Source organism: Mycena indigotica, assembly GCF_014461135.1.
Source record: "Mycena indigotica strain 171206Taipei chromosome Unknown Mind.scaff0003, whole genome shotgun sequence".
In the NCBI taxonomy this organism is placed as follows: domain Eukaryota; kingdom Fungi; phylum Basidiomycota; class Agaricomycetes; order Agaricales; family Mycenaceae; genus Mycena; species Mycena indigotica.
This window is the reverse complement of record NW_023503002.1, coordinates 2,607,640-2,627,487: the sequence shown is the minus strand read 5'-3', so window position 1 is coordinate 2,627,487 and position 19,848 is coordinate 2,607,640. Positions and strand designations below refer to the sequence as shown.

At 50.0% G+C, this 19,848-nt stretch overlaps 8 protein-coding genes across 8 annotated transcripts; 2 read left to right on the top strand and 6 right to left on the bottom strand.

Moving 5' to 3' along the window:
• Positions 1–17: 17 nt before the first annotated feature.
• MIND_00356200 (uncharacterized protein) lies at positions 18–1,862 on the bottom strand (the record flags this gene model as incomplete). Its single annotated transcript, XM_037360406.1, has 9 exons — positions 18–227; positions 277–322; positions 378–521; positions 574–683; positions 735–780; positions 834–884; positions 937–983; positions 1,041–1,538; positions 1,590–1,862. 9 exons carry the CDS (start codon positions 1,860–1,862, stop codon positions 18–20), a joined length of 1,425 nt encoding a protein of 474 aa, XP_037223291.1.
• A 289-nt stretch (positions 1,863–2,151) lies between these two features.
• On the bottom strand, positions 2,152–3,746 carry MIND_00356100 (Meth-synt-2 domain-containing protein; the record flags this gene model as incomplete). The annotated part of the gene is made up of 10 exons (XM_037360405.1): positions 2,152–2,226; positions 2,280–2,464; positions 2,515–2,544; positions 2,594–2,659; positions 2,705–2,871; positions 2,921–2,949; positions 2,994–3,202; positions 3,257–3,388; positions 3,453–3,472; positions 3,523–3,746. The coding sequence occupies 10 exons, from the start codon at positions 3,744–3,746 to the stop codon at positions 2,152–2,154; spliced, it is 1,137 nt and encodes a 378-aa protein (XP_037223290.1).
• A 361-nt stretch (positions 3,747–4,107) lies between these two features.
• Positions 4,108–6,263, bottom strand: MIND_00356000 (Beta-glucan synthesis-associated; the record flags this gene model as incomplete). Its single annotated transcript, XM_037360404.1, has 8 exons — positions 4,108–4,198; positions 4,256–4,428; positions 4,475–5,085; positions 5,136–5,303; positions 5,354–5,457; positions 5,505–5,552; positions 5,604–6,061; positions 6,111–6,263. The coding sequence occupies 8 exons, from the start codon at positions 6,261–6,263 to the stop codon at positions 4,108–4,110; spliced, it is 1,806 nt and encodes a 601-aa protein (XP_037223289.1).
• A 126-nt stretch (positions 6,264–6,389) lies between these two features.
• MIND_00355900 (Beta-glucan synthesis-associated) lies at positions 6,390–8,768 on the bottom strand (the record flags this gene model as incomplete). Its single annotated transcript, XM_037360403.1, has 10 exons — positions 8,022–8,768; positions 7,860–7,967; positions 7,537–7,811; positions 7,383–7,485; positions 7,245–7,338; positions 7,026–7,196; positions 6,946–6,980; positions 6,748–6,897; positions 6,545–6,697; positions 6,390–6,494 (listed from the first exon to the last, which is right to left on the bottom strand). The coding sequence occupies exons 1-10, from the start codon at positions 8,754–8,756 to the stop codon at positions 6,390–6,392; spliced, it is 1,929 nt and encodes a 642-aa protein (XP_037223288.1). The 5' UTR covers positions 8,757–8,768.
• Positions 8,769–12,106: 3,338 nt separating this feature from the next.
• On the bottom strand, positions 12,107–12,867 carry MIND_00355600 (Methyltransf-25 domain-containing protein; the record flags this gene model as incomplete). The annotated part of the gene is made up of 2 exons (XM_037360402.1): positions 12,107–12,495; positions 12,549–12,867. The coding sequence occupies 2 exons, from the start codon at positions 12,865–12,867 to the stop codon at positions 12,107–12,109; spliced, it is 708 nt and encodes a 235-aa protein (XP_037223287.1).
• A 223-nt stretch (positions 12,868–13,090) lies between these two features.
• MIND_00355500 (S-adenosyl-L-methionine-dependent methyltransferase) lies at positions 13,091–14,848 on the top strand (the record flags this gene model as incomplete). The annotated part of the gene is made up of 1 exon (XM_037360401.1): positions 13,091–14,848. The coding sequence occupies one exon, from the start codon at positions 13,091–13,093 to the stop codon at positions 14,846–14,848; it is 1,758 nt and encodes a 585-aa protein (XP_037223286.1).
• Positions 14,849–14,901: 53 nt separating this feature from the next.
• Positions 14,902–16,254, bottom strand: MIND_00355400 (NADPH:adrenodoxin oxidoreductase, mitochondrial; the record flags this gene model as incomplete). Its single annotated transcript, XM_037360400.1, has 1 exon — positions 14,902–16,254. The coding sequence occupies one exon, from the start codon at positions 16,252–16,254 to the stop codon at positions 14,902–14,904; it is 1,353 nt and encodes a 450-aa protein (XP_037223285.1).
• Positions 16,255–16,311: 57 nt separating this feature from the next.
• MIND_00355300 (uncharacterized protein) lies at positions 16,312–19,634 on the top strand (the record flags this gene model as incomplete). Its single annotated transcript, XM_037360399.1, has 11 exons — positions 16,312–16,506; positions 16,555–17,333; positions 17,386–17,806; positions 17,858–17,869; positions 17,916–17,971; positions 18,018–18,291; positions 18,340–18,621; positions 18,669–18,845; positions 18,893–19,177; positions 19,224–19,460; positions 19,509–19,634. Exons 1-11 carry the CDS (start codon positions 16,363–16,365, stop codon positions 19,632–19,634), a joined length of 2,793 nt encoding a protein of 930 aa, XP_037223284.1. The 5' UTR covers positions 16,312–16,362.
• Positions 19,635–19,848: the final 214 nt, after the last annotated feature.

Here is a 19,848-nt window from a genome sequence, read left to right as displayed (position 1 = left end):
ACTATATCCTCGTTACTTTAGTATACCCCCGGAATGAACTTCCACTTGACGACCTCGCAGTAGCGCTCCCAGTCCTTGCCGTACTTGATTGCGCACCGCTCGAAATCACGACCGACTCGATGGATGAGCACGGTGATGAAGAACATGGAGTAAAAGTAGGGTATAATGCTGTTGGTACCAATGATGGCCCCCCACAGGAAGCTCATTGTCCAGTCTGCGACATAGTTCTACGCCGTAGGTTAGCACAACGCCATGCAGAAAAAGATGAATACGAACAGGCTTGCGTGAGTATGCCCACCACCCGCTCGTCAACAGGCGGTTGCTATAAGAAAAAAAAAACAGAGCATTAACGATATGCAACAGACGGCCGGAAATACGCTGCGACGAACCCATGAGCGGTTTGGATGTAGGTGGGGTTTTTGATAATGGACCACGGTAGCTGCGGGAATGACTTGCGGAATGTGGTAATCCCTTGAGTCTGCATCTTGAATCTGCTCTTTTGCGACATCGAGGTGTCCCAGCTGCGGCGCTTTGTCAGAGGATGGGGGTATTCTTCAATTGGAGTGGACCAACATGAAATAGGCGGTAAGGAGAGTCCCGAACATGAGCACATAGACGGGAGTCGGGAAGCGGTATTTGGAGGGATCTTGCCGCGCCATGTAGACGATCGAGTAGATGTATGACTATAGCGCCATTATAAGCTGGGGTTTTGCAGAAACGGAAGGCAGGCTTACGAAAGGAACTCCTGCGGCGTTCCAGAAGATGACCATGAAACCCCATCTAAGCGAAAGAATCAGTCAACCGGACGATGTGACCGCGAGCGAGCAACAGACTTTTCGTGGTACATATCCCAGGTTTGGGGGATGCATTCTTCACCTTTGGCACTGACGAGTGGATTAGCTCTTCTTGACAGGATAAAGAAGCAGAGGCACCAACCAAGCATTGAGGTAGAGGCCAGTCGCCAATATCATAAAGGCCATGTTCTATTTGTGGAATCAGTATTTTTTTTTAAAAAAAAGTTGGTAGCAAGTAAGGCTCACCGGAGTGACATAGCCGTACTCCTCATACTGCTTGCAGCCGCCAGAGACTGACAGGAAGAAGACGATTACCCACGGCACGCGGACCTCTGCCCACATTTTGAGGTCGATGGGCCCTAGCCGGGGGTTCAAAATGGCCCCCATGAACACATCGTAGATGAAGTTGCCAGACATGCGAATGGTATTGCCCGTGGCAACTCCAATGAAGTACATGCCAAACGAAGTCGCAAACCCAACGATCATCCCGACGGACATGAGGTGGCCGAAGTTGTCGAGTATTTCGGTCAGGCGGAAGGTGTGGGTATAGTGGAGGGTAAAAGCGGTGGCGAGCGTCGCGTAAAAGCAGCCCAGGGCGTTGCAGTTGTAGATGAGCTTCTTGTAGCCCAGCGACGGGACAGGGAGCCCTTCTTGGATGTGGCCAGGCATCACCCAGGCCAGGAAAAGCTGGAAGACCATGTTCCCGCCGTAGACCTTCCAGGCATACAGCGATGGGTTGGCATCCTATTGGGAAACATAGGAGGCAAAAAAAAAGAGTGTCTTGGTGTGACGCACCTCCTGAACATGGGACCACATCCTCCCGAGGAATGGCTGGACATCGTCCAGCGCGGTGGGGTACACAAGGTGGCCATCGTAGAACCACAAGCATATCCACAAATAGTACATTAGCAGCGGGAAGCCCGTCATTATGGCGGCGACGCCAAAGGGGCCCCCAAACTCGTAGCTCATGTGCTGGTCAAGCCGCTTGTCGACCTCTTGGCCAGCTTCAGAGATGACGATGACATCTGGCTTGGCTGCGCTGGCATTTTTGGACTTTGAGTCCCCCATGGTGGTCGGTGTGAAGTTTGAACAAGGTTCGAGACTTTAAATAAATGCCGTCCATGACATCGTACGACTTGTTGACTAAATAATACCTGACACAAATTTCTCAGCGTACAGTATACGCTCGCAAAGCATATAGTAACCAGCAAGGCGCGTGCGGGTCATAAGATTGGGTTGCTCCTGGAAGTAAGGAAACCCCCAGACGACCTGAACAATCAATTGCAATACGCGGTCACGTGATAGCTACCACAACAATCCCAAATTTATAAACGCGATGAATTCTAAATTGCTACTCTCAAGAAGACCCCCAAACCTCTGTCGCGATCTCTCTAACTAACCTCATTTTGGCCCATTGGTCGGCGATGGTGATCTGCGACAACCCTTAAAGCTTAATCCAGGCGTTTTCCTTGATTAAGGACCCACCTCGTTGCCGTGGATGGTGCTTGAAAATCCACATTGCGGTGAAAGCGCTAACTGCTCTAATGGCGCATACTTTGCTGCCTCCGCGATCCGTGCTTTAATCATCTCTTTGTCCTCCAATTGCGGAATTTTCGAACTGATCAACCCAAGCATAACCACCTTCTCGCCTTTCGGTAAGAACCGCAATGCTGCCAAGAAGTATCAGCTTGCAACCCATCTGAAATGCGAAAAGGCGTACGTTCAAAAGTTCCGGCGCGTTCCGTATCAACTGCAGAGCTGTTAGAGAGCAGCAACAAAAATGCACAATGAGCACAAACACTCCAGGAAGTAGACATCAACATTGAGGAGCTGGAACAAAACTTGGGCGATGGGTTCATAGCCACCTAGTGGACATTGACTGACGATGTTTGTAGAAGCAAAACGCATACCTTCGGCAAAATGTCTGCTCCGGAAGTTTCCACGACACAGATGGATGCCGACAGTCATTCCAGCAGGTCTATCTCTCAGCGCCGAATTTATCAGTTCTGCGTACTGCCTGGGAAGTGTGTTGAGATCTTCTCCCCGCCCAGCAGCCGCCTCGCGCATCTTCAGATCGCTAACCATATCGGTGAGCAATAGAACCAAATAAAGACTCGCGAGCAAACCAGAGATAGGCTAAATTTGTATCGTCAAGCTGGACTTGGTTGAGTAGGAGTAGTATAAGAACTTGTTACGTGCCTGGAGGTACTTGCACCCAGCATTGGCAAGAATTTTGATTTCGGTCCGATAAGCCTCCGCCAGATCCTCAAAGAACTCGTCGAGGTTGGGATAAGCTTCGAAACTGACGGCTGACCGGCCGCCGCGAAAGTGCACCATCGTTGGTGAGGGAATCGCGACTTTGACTACTTCCTTTTTGCTCGAGTCGATCCGGGCTTGAAGAAATTGGACTGCATCGTCGTTAGATCTTCACCTCGACAGGAAGGAAGGAAGGCAGTTATCACAATCTTTAAGTTGGATAGGCTTCACGTGTTTTATCCTCCCAACGACCGAGATTGTCGGTAAGGTCGCAGTGTCTTTGTCCCCCGTGAGCGGGTTGCTGCTGATCCTAATGCCTTCGAGGTTTTCGATAAAGTCTAGACGCGTTCTGTGTTAAATTGCCATCTTCGGTTTGGCGGCCCGGGGCCGTCAGTGACACACCGAGGTGAAAGTATTCCCGGCTAACTCCCGCGGCTGAGTGGCTTAGCACGAGACGAACAGAAAAACTCACCGAAACTCGCCATCTGAGAAGCTCTTTATGCCCACCGCCCTCTCCTGCTCGATGAGTTCAGTAATTTGTGCATCTTCTGTTTGTCGCAAGGTCGCTGCATCGATAGTGCCCTCTTTGAATGCTTTGCGGGTTTCAAGGATGGTGGATGGGCGCAAGAAGGAACCGCCATGGTCAGCCCTGTTAAACGCGAATTGTCGCTTGGATGTGGTGAGAATTGACGCCATTCAGGTGGGTGGGTGGACTGCTACCGCGGCCCTTTATAACAAAACGGATAGCGTGTTGATATGAAGGTCAGCCGACATGGATGCTACCCACCGCCAGCAGCAACAATGGTTTAGGCAGAATTCATAGCCCGTTCACAGCTGCAAGAGCAAGAAAGAAGTGTGGCGGTTACCGAACATCGTTCTGACTGTCCTCCGTGAGAAATTTAATCAACAGTCCTCTTTTATGCCAAGTGTTTGATCAAGTTATAGGTGAGGTTGTGTAGTACAGATGGTTCCGTATCTCTACATAGGTCCGTGCAAATGGTACATTAGGGTCATCATGTCCGTCGTAAAGTAGAGTGATTAGCGCGCCATTCGGTTCTCAACATCCATCCCAGAGTGAGTTCTTGGGGAATTTGTAGCCAGCGTCTGCCCAGACGGTTAAATTCGGGTTAGAATACGCATTTACATGCCTGGAACATCCGATCAGCATGGTAAAAAAAGGCATCGGCGGAGGAAAGACTATTAACTTGTTGATGTAATCGGCGGTCGGGTACTTGGACGGGTTGCAGGTGTTGCCCTCAGAAACGCCTTCGCGCTGGTAAACGCGCACATAGTCGATGTACATCTTGTTAGGGAAGGTCATGTGTTGAAAATCTTGAGCTTGGAACCCGGGCGACATTCCCAAGTTCAAAATGAGGTACTGTGGATTGTGAACGGATGGCAGGTAGTTGAGGAAGCCAACATACCATCGGCTCCTCTGGTATCAACCGTGCGCTGATCTCAGAGACATCGTCTTTACCAATAGCGGCAGCAGTTACCGTCCAACTCTTGGTCCCATTGCTGACCCAAGTGATGTAGCCTTCTGACCTCTTGTTGGGATTGGACCACCATTCATAACCGTAGACGCCGTAATCTTGGTCGCTATAGACAGTATCCGGGATATAGGTCAAGGCAGACACAGCCTGTTGGTTTTCACTTCCTTTGTACGAGTTGAACTTGGTCAGAGTGGTGTCATATATGGAGATTGCCGGTGTTGTGTTGACGAATTCGTATTCGTAGTTGAAGGGCGCAATCTGATATGACTGCGAAACCTGGCCTTTGAACAGAGAGGTATCGATTTGAGCCTCAAGGATGTCGATTTCAGGAACTCCCCTTCCTTTGGAAGTAGAAGGGCCCGGGTGGTCTTCGCCAGAGCAAGTACACGCGCTGAGTTTCTGACCAGGAAGGAAGCTTAGCGGGTCTCCATTATTTCCGGTGGCGGCCGCAGCGGGATTGCCGTTCTTGTCCGTTTGATTTTTGAGCGTCCCGAGGTCACACGAGTCATAGGAATATGGCCAAGTTCCCTCAGTGGTGGCGCCTTGAGGGAAATTTCAGGACGAATCATGAATTTTAGAAAAACCTACTCACCATATCCCGCGCGACCTAAATTGCCCATCGACCAAGCCCCGGGCCAAAAACCTGGGCTGCGAGGCGACCCGGGGAGACTGACCCGTACTTCGACATAACCAGTGGTGAAACAAAACTTGTTCCAGCCTTGGATCATGCCACTCATGAAGTTAAGGTCGTGATTTAAAACTAACACGCATATCAGTGCGCTTGCAAGCGGGCCCCGAGATTGTACGAACCCTCAGCCATCGTGATAACCAATTTCCCGTCAGCCGTCGTAACTTGACCCGGGTCGTACCACTCCAGGTCACCGGTTGGCCAGTAGTGTAGGTCAACTGCCTCCCTGTAAACGGATCGTGAGGACGTTTATGATCAAGAGAAACTACCCACCACCATGGATCGTCGCCTGGGTAAAAGCTACGCCCGTCGGTATTGAATCTAATGGGCGTTAAAAATAAATAAGAAACGAGTGGGAGAATAGCTGCTCACTCGTCGGAGAAGATGAGGTTATATTTCTTGCCGTCTGTCACCCCCGTTCTGGAGTAGGCGTCTTCAGGCGTGTCTTTATCAATGAGTGTTGGCATTCCGAGCAACACTGGCACTTGTCCCGTTGAATTGATACCACCAATATTAAACGCTCCAGTGGCTGAATGCGTGATGCCGGTCGCGGTGGCGATTGGATAGCCCAAGAATAACGCAATTAGTCCACACACTAGTATGAACAACATCGACGCATTTGCCCATCCACGAGAAGAAAGGAGGGTGAATGAGCTCCGATCTGGCCTTCGCACGTCGTGGAGATTGTCTTCGAGATCCAAGTCTGCATCCCAGTATTGTGGTTGGAGTGTTGCCGTATTAGCTCGTCGCATGACAATGGGGGCGGAAGAAGGGGCATGACTGAACTGAGAGCTCGACGGTATGCTATCGCGGTTGTTGTTTTGAGGGTACTAGTAAAGGTTAAGAGATGAAGTCAAAGTATGGGGCAACAAGACACACGGCGTATGGTCCAAAGCCTGACCCAACGGCATTTCGAGCCACAGCATTTGAAATCGAGTCGGGATATGATGCTGAAGAGTGGCCTGTTGACGGAGGGTCCAGATGACTACTGCTAGGGACCGGCGTATATGCGCCAAGGCCAGACGAATGCATAGATGAAGAGGGGTGGAGAAGGAGGGAAAGTAAAAGGTGGTGATCGTCAGTGGCCAAATGCGGAGTCGGCAGCAAATGAGGCATGACATCATTGTGGGAGACGTTTACAAGTAAACATTAAAACAACTAGGCAACTGGCACGGCTGATTGTCCTGCAGCAGGCGGTAAGCCTCTTCCTCCTCCAACCTTTTTTAGCAGCATTTGTTGGTAATTCTCCCAGCTACCAATCAACTTGAACGTTAAGATGAGCGACACAACACAGCCTGAACAAATCGACTAACCACTTTCTGTCGCGATATCATCCCCTCCAGAAATGCATGTAGTGAGTCTTTGAAATCGTCGATTCGCTCCTGCTCAAAGCGAGCGACCTCTGTTTTGACGAGCTTGGTTGCTTGGTCGAATTCGTGTTTGGCATCCAGCGCACGTCGTTCAGACTGGAATGCCAATACGTCAAACAGCCTGAGCACCATGCCATGCCACTCACCTCCGATACTTGCGTCAACGAGTAACCTACGCGCTCGTTTGGAATCCGGCCTTGGGCTCGGTTTCTTTCATGTGTTTGCTTGACACGAACCGATTCAGCCTCGGCTGACCGCCATGAATGGTAGCTCCGAATGCGGGAACTGAACGCAAGCTAGCAAAAACATCAACTGGATTTTCGAGTTCGAACTGGAAAACCTACCCGAACAGAATTAATCAATCGAGAATACTCGTCCGCTTTTGTGGGTCAATTTCAGTTCAGGAAGAGCCAGAAACCCTTACCAGTGCTAAGCAGCGTCACGAGATCTTGTTCTGCTTGTCGGTGTTGGAGGTCTTGCGTCTTGCGTTGGACCTCTGCGAGCCCTGCTAGTGACTGGGCTAGCTGCTTACCCACATCCGATGACGATAGGTCCGATACGGCTTGAGCGAATTCACCCATCGACACTGCCAACTCTGGATAACGGGTTGAGACGGCGCTAAACTGTATCAAGAAGAATATACCTTCACGCTGTTTAGACACAGTCTCGATTGCTTTGACCAAACCACGTAGTTGTGCCTCGAGTGAATCCAAATAAACCTTCTGACGATCAAACCACTAGAACCTAGTCAGTCGTTTCGAATGGATGATGAACAGGCAACTTGCCTCGTCTGTTTCGTAGAATCTGGGGCCTGCAAGACTTTGCCCAATAGAAGCCATGAGTCCACCGCTGGCTTGGGCGATCTCTGCTTTGCGATGTTTAATCTGCGTGAATGATTAGGATGGAGAGAGTGTAAGGAAGATGGGACGAAGCACACATCGAGTGAAAATGTGTCGCTCTCGAGGAAGAGTTTCAGATCGGGGTCCTTCATCAGCACAGGGTGGTTTGCGGTTTTCGTGATACACTTCTCCAACGCCTGTCTTCGTTGCTTGACGAATTGGTCGTCGAACCGACCAAATGGACTCTTTTCGGGAACTGGCGGCACGACAACACCCGGATTGTTTTGAGAGAGCGTTTCGTAGAGCCAAAGGAAGTCGGAGTAGCGACGAAGAACTGAGAAAGCGGATTTTGTGAAGAGCGGCGAGGTGGTCTAATTGGAAATATAGCGAATGGCGAGTGAAGTGGTTTCAGCACGCACCCTTGTGTGCACAGTGTACATTGTGAAAGAGCGAATGGGATCGCCGACCTTTTGAGGGTCGTCCACGGTAATAACAAAAACAGGTGGAAGGCCGTCCTGCGTGAGTTTCTGGTGGTATGTATTTCACAAGTATTGTGACCCGGGAAAAAACCATAGACATACTGCAGGGTTTTCGCTCCGCTCTGGATGTCGAACTGTCTGTAAAACGGGTTTGTCATCGTCACTGTCATCGTCGGTGGGAAGGCGTGTTGGTGGTTGGTGGTCGTTGCTCCAATTGTCATGTTCTCCCCAAGCCGACTGCGCAGGCTCTCCTCCCAGTGAAAGATTCGGGAAAGAGGAGTGAATCGGAGCTGAATTGAGGCCCAATGGACCCCAACTGGGCTCAGTGGACTGTGGAGGCAGTGAAGGCGCGCTTTCCGAAAGACGAGCTGTTGTTGTTGTTGTTGTTGTTGTTGGTGGTGGTGGGGCATGAGGATGATCAGCGGGAATGGGAATCGAAGGTTGCATTTCTTCGGGCTCTGTTGGCCGTATCGTCGCGATTTCGGAAAAGTTGGGGTCATGCTCTGGTTCTTCAACACTTTCTCTGAAGCCGGGAGACAAGACATTGTCTACTTCAGCAGCAGCAGCAGCAGAGTCTAACGGGTCGGAATGCACGCCTTCTTCTGACTCTGGGGCAGCAGCGGAAGTCTCAACGGCAACGGGTGTTTCTAGTTCAACTTCTTGCTCTTCCACAGGAGGAGTAGTGGATTGCGGGTATTGATAGACGTCCTCTGTCTCCTGGCGAAACGGTTGAGACCAAGGGTCTGGCGAAGAGCTTCGGTTCGCGAAAGGGTCGGCAAAGGGGTTGTGGTCAATTCCGCCGCGCGACGAACTGAGAAGATCATCGAAGCCGTCCATGACCGTCAAAAGCAAAAGTCGGATCAGGGCGTGGTTTCCCCAAGTACATACTTACAAATTACATTTGTAGAGGGTATCATAGCTAATCCTACATGGTCTCACGACATTAGTCGCTCACCCCAAACCAATCCACCACGATGGGCACGGTAGCCACCTTGAATTGCAGTCAAGCTCAGCCACACGAATGCGATGAAAGTGAGTGAGAAACAGAAACGCATGAGGGCTTTCCAACGCCATGAGACTGGACTGGAGCTTGTGAAGATAATGAGCCGCCAGCGCTCATAGAACTCGGTATTGAGCCAGGTCAAATCAGCAACAAGATTCTGGGCTTTCGTACGTCCAGAGTCATAGACCGCACGAATGTCTGTCACCTGAGCTTGAATAACGGGAAGATCCAAAGCAAGTTGGTGCAAAGAGTCCATCGAAGCGTCAAGTTGGTCGGTGATGTGCGGCACTTGTTTATTGAGTGCATAATCTGCCTGTTGGGCATTTTTCTGTGGTGTCTGGTGAGAGATGACTCGTAAAAAGGAAACGGTATTCACGCACCCTGAGGCTGGCCAAAGCTTCTTGCAGGAGACCATCGATAGCCCGAAAATTGCTAAGACTCTCGGCCAGCTTAGACTAAGGGAACATCAGCATACAGCACTGGGGTGAGCATTAAGGTACTGGCCTCTATATCTTTCATCTGGTGCTCATATTCAGACGCTTGAGCGGTAACCTTTCGTAGGAGTTCTTCAAGTTTACTGCGACAATGTCAGGGGAGGCTAATCAAGGTCACCGAAATGAAAGCGAACTGTGTAGAGACTGTGGCCGAGAATTCCGGGTTGAAAGCGGGCTGGTGCCCGCGCAGACGAGCCGTCATGGGTTGAAAGGGAACGACTGGACAAGAAGGAAACCAAGGGGGAGTTTACATCAGAGTGATGACAGAACCAGTACACGAGGTGTACATAAATGAAGGGATAGATCGCCGCGGCATTTGATTACACCACTTCGCCTCTTCGTTTTTGACCATACTTACGCATAAACCTGAAGTCGAGTTACAGCGTAATTCAACCTAGTCTTGGTTCCATTGGCACTGTGGCAGTAGTCCGATGGACATTCACGATCTCGTTAAGCATTTTGTTATCAGAAGCAATAGTGTTGGCCGAAGACCAAACAAGGAACTCATTGGTCGGCATTAAGTCAGGATTGAAACACGTGCTAGTTTGTCCATTCGAACTCGGATGAGGCCAAGCTTGGTCCAAGCTTTGAGGACAGACTTTGTGTGGACAAAAGGGATGGGATAGCCCAAGCAGAATAACCTCTGCTTGACATACAGTGAAAACCGTTGACAGCTGTGGCTGTGAGCGTCATCACGGATCAAGTTCCCCGAACTCCAATCAGCGACAATCTGGACCTGAACCGACTCGATTGTCAAGACACCCGCGCGGGCCGCAATGCTCTTACCGATGCACTCATTGTTCCATTGTGGTCCTAGTAAGACACGGCTATTCATGTCTATATATAAACAGAGCACTACTGATAAGCGCAAGTTGAAGAACCTCCAAACCCATGGCAGCCGCCTTATCAGGCTTGCCAACTATATCTGAAGCCCTTGGCGCCAGAGTGAGTCTCATCGCTCTGCTGTATTTCAGTGTCATAACATTTTAGCTTTTTGGCACCGGCGTCGATACTCTTCTGCTTGGTGTAGTCTCGCACCAGGTCCGTCCTTACAAACAACACCTTTGTTTCTCCTCAATCAAATGTCAAGGTCTGCACGTATGCGGCTGAGTATGGCAGCACTGACAGCATCTTTCTCCGCCTATATGTGGCTGGACTCCTTTGCTTAGTCTGGGCAAAGTCCGCTCTCAACCTGTCCGCACATGTCATTTTCTTACTTACTCTCTTCTCTGATTACCTGCCTAGCGTTTACGTCTGGCAAAAGGTTGTCTTCTACTTTGGCAACCCACTTGATGTTCTCCCTGTGATCAGTCAATTCGAAATCGATATCGTGGGGGCCCTAGCTATTCTGGTGTGCATGTTTACGCTAAGGGAGGACTTCTCAAAACTTCCCTCAATAGGTGATCAGCATTGTCTGCTATTCACAAATTTACTACATCTATCGCCTCTATTCGATTTCAAGGAACAACATCTACCTCACCACCGCTGTTGCTCTGATGGCTTTCGCAGCCTTTTCCCTGAGCTTTGCCGGGGTGAGCGATTATCTCGTAACTGTTCAGCCACAGCTTGACTTGTGTAGGCCATGTTTCTGATCACTCAAGGTGCCGCTGGCGCTGATCGTGCCATCAAGTTTAGTGCGTCGCTGTATCGCCTACACACTCCCTCAGGTGATGATCATTCACAGTATACGCCGCCTATCCAATTGTTATAAGTACGTCAGAATTGTGTTTCAACTTCTCTCTGGAGCTTACTTAGCTCGAATAGCTGGTGACATTTGCCTATCCGGCATTACCGCCTTTTTCCTGCTCAGATTCCGCAAAAAGGCCTTTGCTGCCACTGCATCGAAGCTGACGAGGCTCATTGTGTTAATATTCCAGTCTGCCCTTCCAGCAACTACAATGTAAGAAGTACCTGATGGCGAACGCATTCATACTGACGTGTCTCAGCGCAATTCTGGACTGCGTGTTGACATACGTCCTACCCAGTCTCTCCCCAATCCCATCCTCTCTTCTTATGATGCTTGCGGACCTCTGGGCGTTTTCGGTCATGTGGACGCTTAATGCCCGCAACGACCGTCGCACCCGAATTCGCACGATAGCAGATAGCCAGGCCACGGCCGTGGGCTCCTCCATCCAGAAATCTTCTCGCGTGTCAATGTATCAACCCAAAGCCCATCCTTCCTGTTTGTTGAAGCTTTCTTGCTTGTTCATGACTCTGAAATTTTCGTAGGAGGTTGAACACTGACGCGTCGTGGTATTCATTAAGTAATAAATCTTGAAATCACAAAATTGGTTCCGAGTTGAATTTGCCCAAGTCTTATGGCGTATTGAGAGAGGAAAGACAATCGGGAAATCGCGGTCACGATAGATTGTCCAATCATGTAATCTGCCGGTCCAGGACTACTATTAATACCAAGCCATGCATCTAGGTAAGTTTTGTCGATGCATTCCGCCGAGGCGGAAGGGCAAGGGACGCGTCACTATGCTTACTCTCCGTGGTTCTTATTTTGGGAAGTGCACCATCGAAGTGAAACCGCGCGTTGTACATAAACAGCACAAAGTTATTCCCCGCTGGTGAACATCTTGATCAACTCCGAACCGAAGATATTTCTCGGAAGTTAATTGGCGGTGAGATAGGGAGCTGGTTGGTGTCCAAAGGAATGGCCACAGTTAAAACGAATTTGCGTCCACCTATGCGGATGTCTCTCGTCCCTCTGGTACCCAATCTTCTGGAGGTTCATTTGATTGGCCACGCTTGGACGCCAGGAAATTTGACAGTAGTGTTGAGACTACGAAGACCTTCTTCTGCCTATCCAAACCATCCTCACTGACGATTTGGTGGATTTTACCGCAAACTTCAGCTATTTCGAAGGTTTCCGTCGACTCAAGGGCCTGGACCAATCTCTTTTCGTCCAAGGTGGGATCAACGGTGCGGACAATGTTCTTGAAGTGCGCCGTCAATGCAACGCCGTCTTCTTTAATCTTGGCAATCTCGACAGAGGCAACCAGCTTTTCAAGAGAGGCAACTTGATTATTCTTCGAGATAGGAGTTCCTCCTTCCCCCATAAAAGTCATCAGAGCTGTGAAAGTTGTAAGCGAACTTTCGCCTTATGATTGCGAGGACGTGACGAACCACCTATGGCGAGGAACAGAACCACATCCCCAATGGAAATCCCGTCACTAGGTCCTTTCGAAAACTTGAACTCCGGCCCTGTAGCTGATCCTGGTGTTGATTCTTCGGAGTCAGACGAGAATGTCGGGGACTGTGGCAATGAGGCTGGCGGTTGTCGCCACTGGAGTGCGACGTGAGGTACTGGCAATATGATGCCTGGTCTTCCTCGAGGAATTTCTGTCGTAGCTTTCAAAGTGGAAGCCATTCGTAGTCCAAGCCGCAGTTGGGAAGTAAGCGCTGCGGCCCTTCGCACCATCCTGAAAGAGGAAGAGTTTGGCATGTCACGTCATTCGCTACACCCCAACCAGCCCGAAACAAAACCCGGCGCAACATCCCGCCGAGCGGCCAGACGGATCCACCGCCCCGGCCACCGCGTCTTAGTAGTTAGTGTACTTGTTGCGGTATATAAATGCAGATACAAAAAAAAAAAAAAAAAAAAAAAAATGGCATGTCACGTTATCGCTTTCACCTTTTGTTCTCCCTTGAAAAATTCCGCGACGTTGATGGCGACTTTCGCCAAAAGCACGTTCAATGCGGCCATGTATGCCTTGGCAAGGCCGACATACCCTAGAATGCTCTTCGACTCTATTCTTTCTTACCATGAGCGTTCACTAACTTTGCCTGGCGCAACCGCCAAGTGGAAGCACGCTCTTGATCTCGGTTGTGGCACTGGACAAGCCACTGCTGAGCTCCTCCGCCCACAAACAGAAGATGGACCTGGCTTTTCCCGCGTAATAGGACTCGAACCGAGCGCAAAAATGATTACAGAAGCTACCAATTTTGCAGCAACTCTTGGCGAACGAGGAAAATCTCTTTCTTTCGTCAATGCACCGGCCGAAGAGCTCGGATTTCTCCCTGATAGCAGCGTCGACATGGTTATTGCAGGCGAGTTGTCCGTCTATATAACTCAGGGAAGACAGCTCATGTGCATTCTAGCCCAGGCCGCTCATTGGTTTGACTGGGAACGACTGTGGCCAGAGTTGACGAGGGTGTTAAGGCACGGAGGCACAGCTGCATTCTGGGTGTGTTTCTTTCGTCAAATTTTCATTGTCTACAACCGAGTTGTCCAGGTCTATTCCGACATGCGACTGCCTCAATACCCTCAACTCACTCCTATGATCACAGAATATTTGCAAGGCAGTGATCCTGAAACATCATTGGGACCTTACTGGGAGCCCGGTCGGAAGATTCTGAACAACCACCTTCTGGATATCGCACCGCCTTCACACGGCTGGGATGATCTAACCCGGGTGTTCTTTACTGGGAATCACCACCCAGACCTTCCCGAACCACTTCTGTCACCCATCATGCAAAAAAAGACAACTTGGGGTGTGGGCGTCCACGGATATCTAAGAACGTTCAGCTCCCTTCTTCGTTACCACGAGGCATTCCCTGACGACATAAACCATCCTGAAGGCGATATCGCTGCCCGTTTTCTGCGTTCGTTGATGATTGGCGCCGACATTCCACTAACGGAAGAAGGGCTGAAACAAGAGGTCACCATTGAATGGCCTCTAGCGCTGGTCCTTGCACGGAAAGAGCTTGATCCAACCGACCCATGGCGATTGCGAAACAAAGCTTTGGTGGAGCGCGTAGACACGGTCAGAGAGCCTTATAATGCGAAAATGGCCCACTCCGGCCCCCCTACGACTGTTGAAGAAACTGCGGAACGCATGGAGGAGTGGATCGAGGCACAGCAAACGGTGCTCACTATGGTAGAAGAAGAGTTAGAATCTCTTCCCGAAGTCAATGATCAAGACGCCGCTGCCAGTGTCCTTGAAGATACTCGTGATTACGAAGAAAAGTCTCTCAGTCCGAGCGAGCAATACGAACGCGGTCGGCTTCGCTATCTGGAGCTGCTAGATGGGAGACTAACCTCCCTGTCATGGCGCCTTACCTTCAAGGAATCGTTTGATTTCGCGTTGAACCTCGCAAACCAGATTGAGGTTGAGGTTCCCAGCGACGATATTCCTGCTGGGGTAGCGGCTTGGATAACGCGTATGAAGCAACATATCAGTGAAATAAAGGAAGGTCTTCCCGACCTGGAAGACCCAGAAGTCATGGCGATTGAGCAGTTGGAAAATCTCTCCCAGGACGATGCAAAACGCTTCGAGAAAGTTGAAGCTCTCCAAGGCATCTTACAGCTGGTCGAAGGGCTTGTTGAGACCGTCAACAAAGAGCCTATCGGGAATATGCTTCGTGAGCTGTACGTATCGGCTGGAGCAGAGGTAACGAGTGATATCTCGTTTGATCAGGAGTAGGAACGGTGAATTAATTGTTGTAGCGTATAGTCAAATAATAGCACCCCCCCTGGTCAAAGATCCCACAAGAATGCACGCGCCTCTGACCATGTCATTCGTTCACGTTCTTTGCCTTGTTGTTGGCCCCGGCGTACCTCTTCCGCATCAACGCGTTTCCAATCCGCGTACGAGGTCACAATCCTGTTTGCAGTCTGGATGACTTCGGGAGGTCGGTCATCTGATGGTTCCGGGTTCATGTGCATTTCTCCTTCACAACCTCCTAAATCGTCTAATAAAGTATCCCCCACTGCATAAGCGTCCATCATAGTGGTAGCAATTACACCGCGAGCACCCGTGGCCGCCCAGCCTGCGGCATACATGTTCTTGAGGACTGAATGGCCATTTGCACTCAAGACGCGTCCGGCACGTGTTCTTATAGGCCCTAAAGCTGGGTCTGGCTGTAGTCCGATGGATGGTACCACGAGAGAAACAGGCAGAGGCGGTAAACGAGAACCAGAAAGCGCCCGGCCAGCTGCGTCAAGTGAGGTTTGTTCAAGCTGGAGTTGGGGCATCCCCTCGCTCAAAGGAGGAACCAGACCGGTTGGGTTGACGAAAAAACGCAGTGAGAAGGATTTAGGTGTGTTCCCAAAGCTCATCTTGGAGCCTTTCTGAAGTAGCTGGAAAATACGTGATTGGGCTCGAGATGGCGTAGTGTCCGCAGGAATAGCAAGGAGTTCGCTCGGAATAGGCTCCATCGCGGCATTGGGCAGATTCAATAGTTCGCGAAGCTCTTTCGCAGTGAACGCCGCTTGAAGTGGCCCCCGTCGAGCCAGAATATCGACGTGCGAGACCTTTGATTGTTTCAAGATGGAGAGAACGGACACTGGGACATCGTATTGCTGGAGTACAGATGGATCGGTCAGTAGCATACGAGCAATGTCTAAAGCGACGTTGCCATTGCCAATCAACGCAACGCGGGTCATCTTGTCGAGAGCTGGGGCTGGAGGCGAAGAGGGATGCTGAGTGTACCAATGTACAAATCTGAGGGCTGGAATAACCCAAGGTGATGGCGGCAAGGCTGAATGGTTGGTTGGCACTGTGCAGCCAGTAGTAAAGACGAGATGCGAGTAATTGCGTTGAATATCGCGGAGTGGGATATGAATAGTGTTTTGAAGAGGAGCAGAGTTCCCAACATTCACATTGCCAAAGAAGCTGAACCGACCATCTGACGCGACTTGTTCGTCAAACTTATGGGTACAATTTTTGACTTCCGGATGGTCTGGGGCTACGCCATATCTCACGAGACCGTGTGGAGACCATAGTCGGTCGAATATATGGATGCGTAGAGCCGGGTCGGATGAGCGAGAGAGAATTCGAGAGGCAAGATAGAATCCTGCAGGTCCACCACCAATGATGGCTAGTTTCATGAAAATAGACGCGCGTCTGACTCAGCATTGATTGTTGTTACTTCACTGCCCTCGATCTTCCCGCACCCAAGACGAGTTCTGTTCTCGACTTGGAGTGCTGGAGCCTCGATGGCTCTATACTCAATTGACAACGCAATCAAGCGACAAGGCCATGTTTCCGTGAAACGAGCTGGGTTCTTGGCTTCATGGAGGTCTTTCTCCAAACGCTGGCTCGTTCTTCGCCCAGCCAGTCTGACGATCTACCGGAACGCTGTAAGAATTACTCCCGCCATGGAAAAATCACTGAATATACCTCTCAAGATGGCAGTCGACTGTGTCACGCGTATTAGTCTCAATGGCATAACGCGAATGGAAAGAACACACATCCCCAGGAAAGGGCACTGTCTATTAATTCAAGTCGGCGGGACGCGCTACATTCTCTCCTTCAATTCTGACAACGACCTTTACGCTTGGCACGACTCTATCTATGCTGTTAGCCCACTAACGCTATTCAAAGCGCAAGAGAACGCTGCTGAGGTCGATTTGGATGATATCATAAGTGGTTACAGCCTGAGCAACTCGACACCTTCCTGGTTTTCACCCACTACTCCATCCGAGTCGCTAGACAAACCATTATTCCGGCCTTCGACGCACTCACCTGCTTCCTCGCGCCTTCTCCTTGTGGATGAAGAAGCTTCCAAGTCGACTGTATCGTTCCATACTCGTTCTTTTCCTTACTCCCACTCCCCCTCTCATTCCACTTCCACGACCCATACGCGGTCAATTTCCCACTCAGCTCCAATACCGCCACTTCCAATCCGGTCAACGGAGCGACAACAATTACGAGACGCAGTTGACTTAATCTGTGGTATTATGGAGCCGCGTCTATTGCGGAAGAGTGATCCTGGTGGCGAGAAACCGGTAGACCTAGTGGAGATGCGGCTGCGCCCACTGACAAGAATGCGCAGACGCTGGAGGCAACAATCATCCAATATCAATACCTCGAATGCAACCACCGACGCGGCAGCGGCAGCAACCGAGGGTGAAGAGGAGCTGCGAATATTTGCAGAGGCCATGAGGGATGGCTATGTGCTTTGCCAGTGTGTTCTGACGTAATTTCCATCTACATTGGCTAAACAAACCCCTTCACAGACTACTCAACACCCTCAACGGTAACACAATCGTTCGACCAGACGACCGGGCACCATCTGGAAGTAACATCAACATAACCAAGTTTCTTGCATCCGTTGCCAAGCTTGAACTACCGCAGCCACCTTTATTCCTCCCATTGGACCTCGAAGAGGCGACTGGATATTCTCTTGCGCGTGTTGCCAACACCATCATAGCTCTCGTTAAAGTCCACAGTCCTGAAGAAATCAGAGCCAAGTCACCATCACCTCCAATCGGCTCTTCACGGCTAATGCGCTCAGTAACTCCTCCTTTGACCACGACAGAACAGGCCCATGCTGAGTTGACAGTTTGGCAAAAGACCTTCGAAAACGGGACACGAGCGCAGATGTTTCTAGTGGCAGGGAAAGATACCGACGATAAAGACCAAGAGGCTCCAGAATTTGTAAGCGTTTTCTCCAAATCTGTTTGCTGTTGTTAACATGCATCTGTTTAGCCTGACAGCAAGGTATTTACTATCTGATAGTTCCGTATTTTTTTCTAATCAACGATAGGTATATCAACACCTGATTGCTTTCGTGGCACAAGCAAAACCCGCCGAGGATACTCGGTTCGTGTTCGTATAGGAAGTGCCCTGAAACTGATTGCCCCCGCAGATTTCAAGCCGCTTTGACTTCGCTCGTTCAATTTCTGGCATCCCTCGATCTTGTCTGGAGTCTCGTTCAAAGCACACTAGTTCGAATCGAGTTGCTCAAGATCTGTTCCATGTTCAATCTTTCGAGCAGTAGACATTTACGCATCGCGCTGCAGAAGGATGAGCTTGCCATGGGAAAACTTCTGCAGCGCGCCATTAGCAATGAACAAACCAAGAAGAAACTATTGCATCTGAGGGGTGAAAGTGCCCAATGTTGCGTAGATTTGATTCAAGATGTGGGTACCGCCATTCCGAGTCCTGTTCCGTGTTCATTCAGAAAATAGATACTCGACAAAGGCACATTACCGCAACCTCTAACCTCTCCTGCCTCTATTAATTCTGACAACTTGACACTCAAGGCACGAAGATTGCTTGTCAAACTCTCAGAGGCTTCCGATACATTGCCTGCTTCACTCTTTATTCAGGGTGTTCTGCGCGTAGACAAGGAGGCGACTTTTGGTGGGACATTTGGTGACATCTATCGTGCATCATATGAGGAACAAGATGTTGCTCTCAAGAGGATCCGGGTTTTTCAACGGGACTCAGGCAGACATCGAATACGGCAGGTAAAATACTTGCCTTTCTTCTAATGATGTTCTCACCTCATCATCAGCGGTTTTGTCGAGAAGCTCTACTTTGGCAACGCCTTCAACACCCTTTCGTGCAACCATTTTTTGGAATAGATGCTGAAAGCTTTCCAACATTCCTATGTATGGTCAGCCCATGGCAACGCAATGGAACCATCCTCAAACATCTGGCTGAGAATGGGAATGCTAATGTCGAGCATAGGGCACGTTGCACCAACCAATGTCTGTTGCGTTTGTCATCTTCCAACAGGTATTAGAGATCGCCCAAGGACTTGCCTATCTTCATTCTCAAGATATCATTCACGGGGACCTGCGCGGCTCGAATATTCTAGTGGACGACGGCTGGCATGCCCGCTTGGCCGACTTCGGATTGGCTGTGTTTTCCGATGCCACTATTGCTACTCAAACATCCCATCGTGGAGGATCAGTGCGTTGGATGGCCCCTGAGTTACATTTACCACAATCTTGTGGTCTTGAGGATTTTCGTCGAACGTTCGCCAGTGATGTTTACAGCTTCGCCTTCGTCTCTATCGAGGTAGGGTCTACAGCTTACATCATACTCGCGCTCACGTGACGATCAGTTGATACAAGGCAAACCTCCGTTCGCAGACATCATACACGACGCGGCAGTTATGCTGCGCGTCATGGCAAAAGAACGACCAGCCCGCCCTCGTGATCCAGAATCTGGGCGATCGTTGATCAGCGACTCTCTCTGGGCAGTTGTGCAGCAATGTTGGGCGCACAATATTGCCGAACGTCCCACGATGGCAAGGGTTGTTGAAATGATCAAGGAAGGAAACGAAGAACTGAGACGCGCGGTGTGTACTTCTTTCTTCCATTCCATTGTGCTAATAATGACCAACCAGGCACCGGCCTTCCTTGACCAAATTCCGAGCAGTAAACCGCCCTATCAAGTTCACCGAGCATCAACCACACGAAAGCGATTCCCTGTCGCTGCAGCTTCAAATATCTACCAAAGCCTATCTTTCTGACCTGAATTATATACTAAGACCACATTCCACGACTGCTCTCGTTCACGCATGTCTCACTATTTTAGCTGGTGCTTTCTTTTGACTGTTGTAACACCACACCTATGTATAGGGTTTCTCATCTTGATGGCCATAGATTAAGTAACTGATTCTCTCTGGAGCCCCTGAAAGCATTATTCACCCTTCGCGAAGAGATGATTCGGAGCCGCTGCTCGAG